Source organism: Sturnus vulgaris, chromosome 7, assembly GCF_052056855.1.
Source record: "Sturnus vulgaris isolate bStuVul1 chromosome 7, bStuVul1.hap1, whole genome shotgun sequence".
Classification (NCBI taxonomy): domain Eukaryota; kingdom Metazoa; phylum Chordata; class Aves; order Passeriformes; family Sturnidae; genus Sturnus; species Sturnus vulgaris.
In genome coordinates, this window is record NC_142249.1 from 32,633,047 (window position 1) to 32,647,044 (window position 13,998).

General features: G+C 35.4%; 1 protein-coding gene across 3 annotated transcripts in view; it reads right to left on the reverse strand.

Annotated features, from left to right (window-relative positions):
- Positions 1–436: 436 nt before the first annotated feature.
- ZNF148 (zinc finger protein 148) overlaps positions 437–13,998 on the reverse strand; it is a 41,085-nt gene continuing 27,523 nt past the window's right edge. For all 3 annotated transcript variants that reach the window (XM_088168324.1, XM_014871796.2, XM_088168325.1), the window contains 2 exons: positions 9,842–9,960; positions 437–9,488 (listed from right to left, as the gene is read on the reverse strand). In XM_088168324.1, coding sequence (XP_088024450.1) covers positions 7,899–9,488; positions 9,842–9,960 — 1,709 coding nt within the window. In that variant the 3' untranslated portion in view covers positions 437–7,898. The remainder of the gene's footprint in view (positions 9,489–9,841; positions 9,961–13,998) is intronic.

Consider the following 13,998-nt stretch of genomic DNA (forward strand, 5'->3'; position numbering starts at 1 on the left):
AAATTTTGAGTAATTGAGTTCACCCTTCTTGCAACTGAGATTAAAACAAAGTCCTGATTCTCAAGTACATAAGAAGCTGCTGGCACTGAACAAACTCACTGCAGTGCAAACAAAAATCACAAAAGGAAAACTGGTCTAACACTATGTGTTTCTACTTAAGTGGTATCAGTGCAATCTTCTCAGACAACCAGATTAAAGTTAAGGTTAGCTATTCTGTTTTCTATAATCAAAGGAGGCAAGGAGATCCAAAGGAGAAGAAAACCCAAGTAAGTTCTGTGTGTTTCAAATAAAATATTTAAATATTTCATTTAATTGTTGGGAAGTATTCACTTCACTTCTTGCACAACAATATGTATTTTTACATGCCTTCATCTGTCTCACTAAGAAAGCAGATTTTCTTTGAAATTATCTAACATGAAAAATACTGCTAAGTCTATTCATAAAACAGTATTCTATATTTTTATTTTTCAAACAGCAAGTGACCACATTTAAAATGCATCATTTGCAAATATAAATTATCAAACTATTAGTTTAATTAAAAATAAAGCAAAAACATAACTTCCCTTAGTATCACAATACATAGAAGGGTATTATAAACCCAAAAAGACTAAGTTAACCATAAGAAAACAATAACGTCAAAAGTGATGAAACTCATTAAGTCACTTAATGAATAAATCAGTCCTAAGAATACAATACCATTCACCATGATTATGTAAAAAAAAGCAAACTTTCATTGTATTATACAGATAAAACAATCCAATCCTTCATGCCACGTTTTGTAAACCATGATATAAATTACACTCACAGTCAAATGAACAGGAAGAGTAACTCCCAAAATATTTTAAGTTGCTTTTAGGGCAGAAATAAAGGCAGAAATAGAATCATTTAAAATATATCAAGTTTAACAAAAAAAAAAAATCATTTGGTCAAGCCTGCTATCCAAATAGTTTTGTTCCCTGCAAAACTATTTTTGTCTTTTTTTGAGTTATGAAATTTAAATGTTTCTTTTACATATTAAATGTAAGTCATGTGTTGAGCTAAATTAAATCCTTTTATACTTTTATGCTTTTGATCTTGAGACCCTAACATCTTCCATGGACCCACACACACACACACATACACACACTCACTCACTCTCTTCTTGGTATCAGGAAATTCCTCATTTCACAGGAATAATGAAAGACTCACATACTGATTTCTGTCAGAAACATAAGGAATATGCAAATTCATACTTTCCAGGTTCCTATAAAATCATCTCTCATTTATATATACATACTCCAACTGATGGAATTAAGGTTACGGTCTTTTGTCTGATAAAGGGACGGAACAGATGTTGTAGGATAAAGAAATACTGTATAATGATTGAAATAAACCTATTATTCTAAATTTATCTAAACAGATTACCATTTTTTAATTAACTGAAATACAAAGAAGGCATATGGATTTCAGGAAAATAGCACTATATCAGAAATTCACTGTAACAGTGTTTCACTATATATTATCATCAGGTTTTTCATAAGACAATTTCTTCTGTACAGCAGATTTTGTACTAATTTCTCTGTCTTCAAATCCATTACATTTTCCGATCCAATTCAGCACTATATAGTATGCCTTCAAAATAAAAGGAAGTAGCTTGCTTTATTGAATACCAAGTTCCCTTCCAGACAGTATTTAAAGAAAGACAAGACTACACAGACAAAGTCCAGTATAATTCATTTCTGACAATGAAAATTTCAACCCCTCATACTGTTGCAAAATTCCTCCTACTGAAATGTCTACAATAATAATAATTATAATAATAATTATAATAATAAAAAGCATACATTACATATAAAAGATACCAGTGTACTAAAAGTGACAGAAGTGGACTAGCAAATCCTTCAAAGCACATATTATATAAATGACTAGCATTTAAAAACATTTCTTTTTCTATAAAATGTAGGTCATATACATTTATAAATTGGGAGGGGGGAGGTTCTAAAGCAGTGATGACTGTTCAAATAGATATGCTGCTCTGTACAGTCTAATACCTATTCAATTCAAACTATAAGTTTGACATCTAGTTTATCAGAATAAACCCATCTCATCATCTCATAGCTCATAATTTGAAAAATATGCAAGTCAAAGGAAGAGGTGACTCAAAAGTTCACTGTTTATCTGCATATGAAATAAGAAGAGAACTATTCCTTTCTACGGGTGGCCCAAGTCTCATGAGTTCAATATCAGGACTTAAAGACTCCAAATTTATGTAGAGGAACTGGCAGGAATCAGCACAGAAGCAGAATAGTATCTCTGATCCTTTAGAGACACAGCTATTCAACCTTAGCAGTCTTCCTCGTCTCGCAGAAGTGCAGCCAAGCCATTCATTTCTCACTCAAAGTGGATGAAGCCATAGATCTAAAGACTGTCCTCTCTGTGACTGAAATTGTGCTCTGTAAACAATGTTATATATTCCAGCAGGAGGACATCTGAATTTATTTATAAAAAAATTATTAAGAATATTCATTAACTCAAACAAGGCTATTAACTCCCAAAGGTATTTTTGGAATTTATCCTTATGCTACTTGTCAAGTTAGCACTGTCATGTATTATTGCTTACAAACAGTACATCATCATATGCCTTCTAACAGAGCAGTACTGTGATCAGTTCATATTTACAGAGTTTTCTGTTTGTTTTTAAACAAGCTATAAAAACATTACATACTTTACAGACAATACAAATACTCAAGTCAAACAAATGGAATGCATAACAATAAGAAACGTCATAAAGGAAGACTGACATAAGTCCTTGATTGTCAAGACACATTTATATTTATATATAAACTCTAGCTGTGCAGAATCAAAGATTCAATCATAGGTACATCCTTATTTGATAAATCATATTTACAGCATGATATTGCATAAAAAAATAAAATAATGTTGTTTACACAATATTACCTTTCCATCCATTGGATTAAGGAAAGCAAGAAACAACTCTTAGAAATGTTTGCTTGCCTCAGTTTGTGTCTCCTACCAAAAGATGTAATTTTAAAAAGGAAACAGAAGGTTTTATATGTTGAGTAGAGCAAAAGCGACTATAGATTTATTTCCCTGACACAAAGCAAACTGAACTTGAACAGAAGTTTGAATTTGAAATTAAAGACGTCTTTTCACTAGCAGTAATACTTTCTTAGTGCTTGTCCTTTGCAAAGTGAGTTTCAGCTAAATGCATTACATGCCTAACATAAACATGCATTACCCTAAGTCCAATGAACTTTCAAAGTTACAAGGCTTCATTTTAGTAAAACATTTAACTCTAGGAAACTGCAACACTATTCATTTGCTTCAGTACCAACCATGTAATTTGAAAGTTCACATGTGTACTGGTACCGACTGCATAAACATATTTCTGCCTGTTAACATTTCCAAAAGGATTCCCAGGAGTATTCGGATTTTCCCTGCGATTTGTAATGGTATTAAAACAAGCAAACAAAGAATAAAAATCAAAGCTCCCAAAGCCAAGAAAATTTAGTTAGCAAATATACATACATAATATAATCCAATGCTGCAAAATTCAGAGTGAATTTATCCAAATATTCTGGTTCATTTCAAATTGTTACTACATATGATACAAATACTATAAAAATATTCTGATCAAGCATGGAATATAACGTATCTGTTCAGGTGGAAAGTTTTCATAGGAGAACATGAATACTTCAGAATAAACTCCAAAAGTTACAGTAGAACCCCAATAATTCGCAGCAATGCCTTAGAAACCCTTTACAAATTACAATTTTTGAAAATAGTGAAGAAGCAGGCAACAAAAGCAAGGATGTCACATCACAAAATGTACTTTGTTCATTTATTTTGACAATTGCAATTTAGTTTTCAATACTCCTTCTACCTCCCAGTATACTAATATGGATGCTGTAGTATACTTGGGTGAAGTAGTACAGTATTATTGTGTGAGACCTTGCTACAGTACTTTTTAGACCATTGCAGAGAGGTGGGAAAAGACCATTAGGGATGTAGAAACCTGTCAGATGCTCTGTTTAGAGGTCAGCGAATTAGCAAGATTTTACTGTACTTCTCAATTAACAATGAAAAGCTCCCATCATTCAAAAAAACTGACAAGTACAATATAAAAATAATACAAGTGTTATTTCACATGAACACTTTTTTGTCCTATTTTCTTCTTGAAACATATTTTTCCTAAAGACAACACTAGGAGACACAAGATCATAAACATGGTTCTTTTATCATCCAATTTAAATCGTTTATGTTGTTATTTGTAAACCAACATACAGTAATACACATGGTTAATCCTTCTCCCCAAAACTTGTCATTTATGATTAATTCATTCTCAAATCAAATGAAGAAAATGTAAATGCCTATTAGTATACCATTACAAGCTGATTCCTTCATTGTCTGTTATATTAATGGTAAAACATATCAAAAGATTCATGCTAAAAGGGACACTGTCAAGTAATTTAGGACCAAAATATGGCCTATTAATAAGTGCATGTGTATATATATATATGTAGAGAGAGAGAGAGGGAGAGAGAGAGAGAGAGAGCTTGGTAATAAATGCCATCAACTTCCTCTTTTTCAAAATTATCATTGCGCTATCACTAGTAGATATCCCCAAAATTGCACCTCACACACACACATATCTGGTGCTCGCGTGACTTTTCGGTAAGAATGCCTGCTGTTAGCTCAGGGGAATCTCCATGCTCACCCCAGCCTTATACTGACAGCACAAGAACAGAGCTGCTTTTTTCCACACATACACAGAAAACTAACAAAAATGACCAGATCGACATGAAGAGTGTGCATCTGCAGCAGATTTAAAGCAAAACACGAGCAGTGAAAAATGTTATTAAATAATGCCATTATTAAATAAGCAAGAGCTTTTTATGGAGCTAGACCTCCCAGAACTACATAAACACTTATTCCAGGATAAAAGGGGATGTACTCAGGAAATCACAGCAGTATATTTGGCTAACTCCTCCAGTGCAGAAAGCTTCAAGCATCAGCAGATCAACTACTCACACAACTGCTTTACTCATACACATGGAAGAACCCTACAGGACAGTCCCTGTGGCTTAGACGGGACTTCACAGCCTGTCCTAAGGCACAGAGTGCAGCTCGAATGGCTCAGCAGCAGGCTAGGCAATGAGCTGTGATGTAAGGAATAGCAGTTCCTCTGGTGATCCCCATGTGGCTGCAGGGAAGAGCAAGTTCCTTCAGTCTGTAAGCAGCTCCCTCACATCCTCGGAGTGATTCCCAAGTGTGACCATGGCATGGGAGAGCCACTCTCTCTGAGTCCTCAATCACATTCTCAACTTTTCTTAAATAAAGCTGAGTCAGACCCCTTAGGGAGAAGGAGGCTTCATTCCTCTTACCTCCCTATGGGCCCACTGCAGTGCAGTAACACAGTAGTAACCCAGCCTTTTTTTTTTTCTTTTGTTCCTTGCCATATTTAACAAATAGTACAATTGCCATCTCCTTGCAACATCAGGGCATAGGAACAAAAGTGCCAACACAGTGTTATTCAGGCACCACAAGCTAGGATGTCATGGAAATGAACACTGAAAACAAAGTATGCCTTACAAGAGGTGGTTTCCTGGGATATAGGGACCCTTTCTGTATTTCTGTGCAACACAGAATGGAAAATCAAAAAACCAAACTGACCATAAAGGAACAAAAACAGAGAGACCACGAATCAGTTTAAAAATATTCTTTCAAAGAAATTTCTTTACATGTATCATTAATAATCCATAAAGAATTTACTTTTCTCCCTTGATGCCCACTCTTTTCAAGTCGTGGCCAAATATTCACACAAAATTACTAGTAAGTCATAGCACGCTGAAATGCCTTACTGTTTTACACACAGGGTCAACAAATCAAAAGAGCCTGCTTTCTTATACAAAAGTATTAAGAAATTAGTTTATATAAATGTATTCTTGCCAATAGAAGCAGCAGGCTATGGATAATAAATGCCCTTTCTCCCTCAACTGTACCAAGTAAAGTTAGTGCTGTAGTAGTGCTACCATTAGGGGAAAGACAAAGTGGGATCAGTTTCCTGGTAATGAAAATTCAGAAAAATATTGCTACTACTTTGGTAAGAGGTGGGAACTGTTCTAGGTCCTGCTCAAGTCCTTTCTTAAAAGACAGAATATATTTTAGCCCCTTGAGATGCAGCCTTTTCTCCTACCTGATGGCTTTGTCTGAGAGACACCAGCTAGCAACAGTGCTATAAAAACCTGGATGAAATCCTATTTTAAAAACCACCATATACACACCTACCTACATGTGTGCGTGCGTGTGTGTGTGTGTATGTGTGTTTTTCCCTGGTTAATCAGCCTACATGAGGCTTAAACTGCCTTGAACTACCAGACAGTGTCCCTTTAGGGAAGGTGCAATAGAATGAACATACAGTTCAAAAATCTGAAACTTGTTAAATTAAACTACACAATAGTTAGGCTATTCAAATCTTACCACCTTAAAAATGCACACAGAACTACTTATCGTACCATACTGTATACTTCAAGACAAAGTACTATTCAAAAAAACATATTCATGGTACAGGGATAAACTTTGCAGTTTATTTATACTGTGAAATGCAATTAAAACTTCTGATCACTCTCCTAGGCTGGAAAAAGAAATCTTGTTCACTAGCATCATTCACCAGTTTGAGTTGGTAAAATTGTAGTGACTTTTACTAAGGAAACACTAAAAAATGGGGAATTTGAATGCCCACTTCTTCAGCTTTCAGGGATATTTCAATAAATTTAATAATTGAAATTGTCAAAATTCTAGACAGAGAATTAAAACAGTTTTTACAGAAGCTAAAAATACCCAGTCTCAAGTATATTGAAAAGAATTACTGGAGCTGCTGTATGAAATGAAAATGATGCAACCGTATCAAACCTAAACATCTAAAAATGGTTTTATTTTTTGAGAAATCAAAAACTATAAGGTTGGCTAAGTGCTCTATGTTAATCGTTATGAGTACGTAGGGTAGGGTACAATTAAGCTTTTAAATCTTGGAATACACTGTTTGTGTAAGCATTTTGCAATTGGGAATGTCATCTACAGAGTATTTTAACTAAAACTTCAAAATCTTGGTTTCTGCATATGAAAAAGTCATTAAAAAGTTACATCTAGATTCAGCTGTACAAAGAAATACACATTACTTCGGGAATGAAGTAAAGGCTTTAGCAGTTAGGCATTTGCTTAAAAAAGTGTTTAAAGTATTTTAAATTAATTAGACTTTTAAATAGTAGAGTTAGTCTATCAGAATTCACTTTCTTTCCCTCCAAACACAACTCAAGGTAATGCAAAGCAGAAGTAAAGGGCACATGGTCTAAAATTATCTTGGGAGAGACTGAAGATTTTTCTAGAAAATGCTTTCTTTTAAAGCCATATTTGTTTGACTTCTGAAACGTACTTGTTTATTCTGTGTGTTTAGTACACATTGATTCCCTGCTGAAGAGCAATGACTATGCTGACAAGCTTAGAAATGACAATGTGAATAGTATCAGACAATAAACTCTCCTCCCAAAGCATACAAGGAAACCAGCAAGGAAACAATCATGGGGGAAAAGTCTTACCTGGGGATTTTGTTTATTTTAAAATTTCATAGAAGGTAAAATATTTTCTGGATTCAAACAAGTGAATAATAAACTGCCTTTGATAAGGGCACCAACATCAGGCAGTTAAATGACTGATGGCTAACCAAAATTTAAAAAAAAAAAAAAAAAAAGAAAAAAGAAGCAGTTATTGGTCTTGCTAATATCAGCTTACTTTTGTTTTAACATAGCGCTCTTAAAAGCTGTACAGAACTCCATCTTATACAGAGCAACCCCCTTTTGACAAATGTGTTCTAAAGTGCCAGTATTATTTACAAAGATTTCTTAGCCAAAAGTCTGGCCCGTTGTGGCATCAGGTGAAGAAGTCATCCCAGCTCTGCTATCATTTACATTCACCAAGGGAAATTCTGGGAAATCAGCACTTGTCCCTGGTCCCCGAAGGTTCACCTGTCCATTGGCAGTGCTAAACTGAGAGGATATTCCAGCTCTTGCCCCATGGTACTGAGCTCTAAAGGGCTGCTCAAAGGAGCTAATTTGATATGCTTGATGAACAGACTGTGCCTCTGCTTTCTTCTGAGAAGTTACTTGATCCAAGAAGTCCTGTGTAGAGGAGGAAGAAGAATGATTTGCCTCATCACCTGAAAAGGGAAAAGGGTGCTGAGAATCACCAACCATTAGTCCAAAGTGAGACTTGTCTGGAGTTGTTCTTAATGGAGAGTTCATTCCCGACCGAAAGCTATTGACGGGTATAGATGTGTAGACCTTCTCCATGGAAGGAAATGCTGGCTGGGTGGTAAGAGTCTGGTTATCAGTCACAAAATTAAGGCTCGGGTTGTTCAAATAGGCATCATTTTGGCTAGTTCTGTCCAAAGCTTGTTGTAAAAACTTTGAATATTCTTGTAACATACTAGCTTTATCTGATGAGGAAGCTTGAGAGCTTGTTCCAACCGTCTCAGATTGGGTCACCTCAGATACTTCAGCGGAATTGATGGATATACTGGAGGTCACTTCCGTGTCAGCCACACTGAAAGAGATCTCATGCTGTCCATTAGCCTTGTGTGAATAATGATCTAACAGAGTTTGCAGTACCTCATCTGGAATGACATTTTTGTCATGGTTACCTTTAATTTCAACATTCAGTGCCTGTGTGTCTAGTATTGAGGCTGTAGCAGTTTCATCAATGACACTGGCCACAGCTGCCTGCGTTACTGAAGGTTGAGATGCTATGGTACTTACATTCAAGGCATATTCTCGACTGTTGTTACTAGCTGCTTGTAGATACCTCTTTTTCTTTAAAAATTGCATTGCATCATCATAATTAGTGCTGCTGTGTACAGGTTTACTGGGCCCTTCCTGTAATGTGTCGACTTGATCAATGTCAGCATTACCTTCAGAGTCCAGTAAACTTTGCTTATCCACAAGATCAAAGGCATACTTTGAAACCTTGCTGTCTTCATATGTAGATAAAGGTGAAATGGTTTGACTTTGCTCAAGTGGCTGCTTTAGACTCCTCTTGTTGACCTTCTTGAGAACAAGTTTTGGTGGGTGTATTTCTCCAGAATTTGCTTCCTCTAAGTGCGATCCACCGACTGAAGAATGTGGCATCTCCACAGCATATTCTGCTACCATATATTCATCTTTTACTTTAGTACTAGAAGAGTACAAAGGCAAATAGTCATTTTTGTCCTTCTTGTGTTCTGATTTATCTGTACTTTCCTTATCCCCAGATTTTGTTTTCTCTGTTTTCTGCCTTTTCTTCTTTGGCAAGGAGCTGTCTTTCAGAGGCGTGGAGAAACCAGAATCTTCCTCTGATGGCAAAAAGCCAACTTTGGTGGCACTTCTGTTGGGTTTCTTCTCGCGGTTCTCATGGCACATACGTTTGTGTTTCAGCACACGATCAGTCCTGGAGAAATACTGAAAAAGATGTTGGTGGTGATTACTATTATTATTATTATTATTATTATTATTATTATTATTATTATTATGTAAAAATAAATATGTTAGCAGAAAGAAATCTTTCATTCTAACAAATTTACTTGATGATTCACCCACTTTACCGATTTCTAATGAAATGTCAAACAAGAGTATACAGTCAATAAAATCAAGCAAATCCAGATGCAACTCTGCTCCATCTGTGCACCAAGATAGCCCATCTTGACAGAAAAAAACATTAATTCTGTATTTATTTGTATAAAATGGAGAAAGCCCCATCTGCAACACTGGGGAATTGACTGGTGTTTTGGTTTTCAATCACTACATCATCTTACCTGCAAACAATATTCACACTGGTAAGGCTTCTCTCCACTGTGAGTTCTTTTGTGCCTTTCCATGTGATACTTCTGAATAAACCTCATACCACATTCATCACAACGAAATGGCTTTTCACCTGATAAAAAACATAGCAATATTAATCTTAAAAGAATAAATCACCATTTTTCCATAAAATTACCAGGTCAAATACTACATTCTCTATTAGAAGCAGTAAGAGGATTTAGTCTATTGCTATTGAAAAACAACACAGGGCTTGCTTACACCACTATTTTTCCAATACTCAGTTGCTGATGCCTCAAATGACTTTAAGTTTTTATCCTAAAAAAAAACCACATTTAAAACTAAATCCTTACTCTCCTTTCTAATGCAACTGCAGGTATGTCTTACACCTAACAAATTAAGAACTGTGAAGACGGTCTTCCTGAATTGTTGCTACAGTATGCATTTTTTAGGGCAGAAAACTGCATAAAAATGCCTCAATCCTCTCACCAACTCATTAACTCAAACCCATCCCTTCTAGGAAAATTAATGCATTTCCAAACTTTGAATATAACATTTTGGAGAGTGCTTTCTATTTTTCCATATTTTTTCCCTTATCTGCATGTGGAATTGAGAGAACTGATTTGAAAAAGGTCCTACTATTTTGGTTGAAACCCAAATGTCTTTATTTTTTTAGGAACTAATTTTAAAATGTTTTTTAAATTAAATCAAAACCCCAGAAACCAGTGTAGCAGAACTGGTGTTTGCATACTTACAGGTTTCTCATTTTGGTTGCTTTGTTTGCTTGTTTTGGTTTTTTGGCTTTTTCTTTACTTTCAGGAGATACTTGTTCAGACAATATGCACTGCCCTGAATTCATCTTCAGTTCTCCCCCTTATTTTTCCTCACAAAGAAACCCTGTAATGATTCTTTCTGAGCAGAGAGCAACTCTATTTTTATTTCTTTTAACTTTTGCCTTACATCTTCACTGGTATTTTTTCTAGGTTTCTCTGACAAAGCCTAAAAATTTCAAATACATTGAAAAGTTAGTTTTTCTTTTATAGAACACCACTATTATTTACTAGAACTTACCCTGAACAAGAGTGATCTCTCCTCTTAGTATTTACTATGAAATCTTTTGGACTGATATAGAGGTCAGAGATTGTCTTGTCAGCATCTGTCAAGACCCTCTTTGTTCTGGCTACTGCACTGCACTGATTTTTGGGGGGTGAACCATTTATGTCTTGTTTCCAGAAATATGCAGACTAAGTTGGTATTTTCTGGGGTAGTTTTTATTCTTACTAATTATGTTATGAACTGTTGAATTACCAACAATTAGTTGTTAAAGTTTAAAACTTTACATTAATAGATTTTATTATTTAAAATGTTGACAGAGTTTGTATTTTCCATTTAGAATAGAGAAATTTATCCACATCCTTCTACAAATGGGAATACAGTACCTTAAAGTAAGGTTACAGTATTTATAGAAACTAGAATGGAAAATATCTGTATCGCCCACATATGTGCTCTTACTCAGATCATTAATGCCCAGAGTTTCAACTTCCTTAATTCCAAGCAATTTCTAAATCTCTCTCTTTGTAAGCCTATGTCCTATTTCCAATTATTAATTCTTACCTCTCCATGTGGCTTCTCAGCCAATCCCCTTCTTGGATGAAATTATTCCAATTTATTCTCTCCTAAATCAAATTATCTTCTGTCGTCAGATCTCTCAGCTTCTATCAGTTCTTTTTCTACAGGCTCATAACCCCAGCACTCTCTTGACTTAGAGAACTTTACCATTTCTTGCTTATTAATAAGCACCATCAAATTTTGCTTTTTTTACAAAATCCCTTGTAAGTTATAACACCTATCATATCATTCCCTCTCATCCTGCCTTTAAGCAAATCCTCCTCTCTAGCCTATTTCTTAACTTTCAAACTCCAGGTTCATTTTTCATGTTCTCTTTATTTGTTAGGCACCCTCACAACTACGGTGCCTTACTCTCAACAAGCCTGTTCAGACTTTCTGAATCAAATTCCAATCCTTGCCTTCCATTTCCAGGACACTGAGGCAAGACATTTAGACCTCATTGTTCTTGTCTGACACATGGGAACTCTTCCATTCCTGAAGACTACTACTTAGTCCTTGCTACTTCCTGTCTTCTCTTTCCTCCACTATTCTGCTTTGTGGGTTTTTTAACTGCCCCCTCACACAACTCTCCTTACACTGCTTCAAAGCTTGCTTTCAAGCTACCTTAGATTTATTTTAGAGGATGGGGTGGCTGTTTGGGTTGAAAACTATCCTCAGCCCTAAAGCAAGATAGCTGAGTCCTGTTCTGGCCTTCAACAGCCCTCTAAGAAGCCATCCTGCAATCCCAGGAAATGCAGAACACTTCATTAATACACTTACCTGCAGCCTTACACTCATTTCTGTAAGTGAATGCACACAGAGCTCCTTAACATTTTCCTACTCAAATTGGCTATTTGCTGGCAGAAGACTCCCCAGCTACCTATTCCCATTTCACAGCTTAAAAGGATCAAACAGGGGTCTGTGGTTTTTAGGTGGATTACAGTCACCAGATATTTTGGAGACTTTCAAGGCACATATAAATGCACTGCTGGCCATGCCTTAACAGGGAGAAGAATCTGGGGAGACTACCCTGGAGTTAACTCAGCACGGTACAGAAAATAATATTTTCCAGTAGAATTCCAGAACACTCTGAAAGTAAGATTAAGAAAACTTCCATGAAACTGAAACCATACTTAATTTTGGCTTTAATCTTCATATGGAAGATAATGTTAGAAAAAGATTAAAAATTAATATGAAGATAGGTTTCCAATAATAATTTCATCCTAGCAGAAGCCCAAAACTTCAGATGCCTTCTGCAATTTTGTTGTACTTTCCAAAGAGTATCTATTGCAAATGGAGGAGATCATTAATAACAGTCTTTTGATAATGCAGGGAGAATCCAGGACACATTTTTCTGAAATATCTTCGTGAGTGGGAAAGAATCAGATGCATAAAAAAACCCTCAAAATTTAAAAATATAATACAACAATTAATGCATTATTTATTAAAATAGCCCATGTGTTGTGTGTATGTTTGCAATCTATTAAAACTAAGCAATAGAACTATTCATCCAGTGGAGTACAAATATTAGGTGTATGAAGGCTGTAACAATTATAAACCCAGGCATTTTAAAGTCTAAACAGACAAAAAACAAATTAGAAAATACCAAAGAAGGCTATAAAAAATCAGCATGACTGAATAAGAAGGCACTCGAACTCTTAGGCCCAATGGTGTTTTAATTTTTTTTATGCAATCTTAGTTTTTGTGTTTAAAATGGAAAGCAGGGTGGCTTACACAATTAGGACAGATGAACACATGAGTGGGTAAGGTATATAGAAACATCTCTAAGCAAAAAATAAGCAGACATATTCGGGAAAAAAAATAAAAAGAACATTCAGCATCTTCTCCAACCTCGTAAACTGACTCTTCCCTCTCTTACAACTAAAATAGCAATTTTCTGTATCATTAGGGACAAGTTTAGCAGCAGGGCTCCAATACTGCTGCTCTCCTCTACACACAATTATAAACAAATTTTGTATTAATGCAATGTCTGCTTTTAGATGCAACTGTTTAATTATTTACACAGAATAAGGCTGTTCATTGATTGCTTCCTAACTCCCTCACAACATTTCCTTTGAAGGAGTGGTTCAGAGAACTAAAGTCAGATTAGACTGGAAATAGCTGGGGTACCTGTAAATTGGGGGCTTGTAACAGGCATAAAATGGGGCTTCTACCTGTTACTACTCTCTTTGCTTGGTTTAAAATAAACTGGAAAATTTGATAAAAATCTTTAAAAGAGTAAGAGAATTCCTGTTCCACATCAGTATTTTGAACAAAAGCTGGTGCTAAAAGTGGTCATTCTTGGAAATAAAAACGTAAAATTAAAGCAGTATTGAATAAAGTAAAGAAACATTTTTTTAAAGGGTATGAATAATACAAACAAATCTTTACTCTCATCAAAGTAAAACACCAACCCACTGCTCACCTTGTTAGAGCAGCAAGTTGAAAATTCAGCTTTTCTGGACAGATTTAGTTATGCAGCCCTGAGCAACAGAGTGACTACACAAACAGCTAAGGGCCAGTAGTGATCACTGTCACAGAGAGG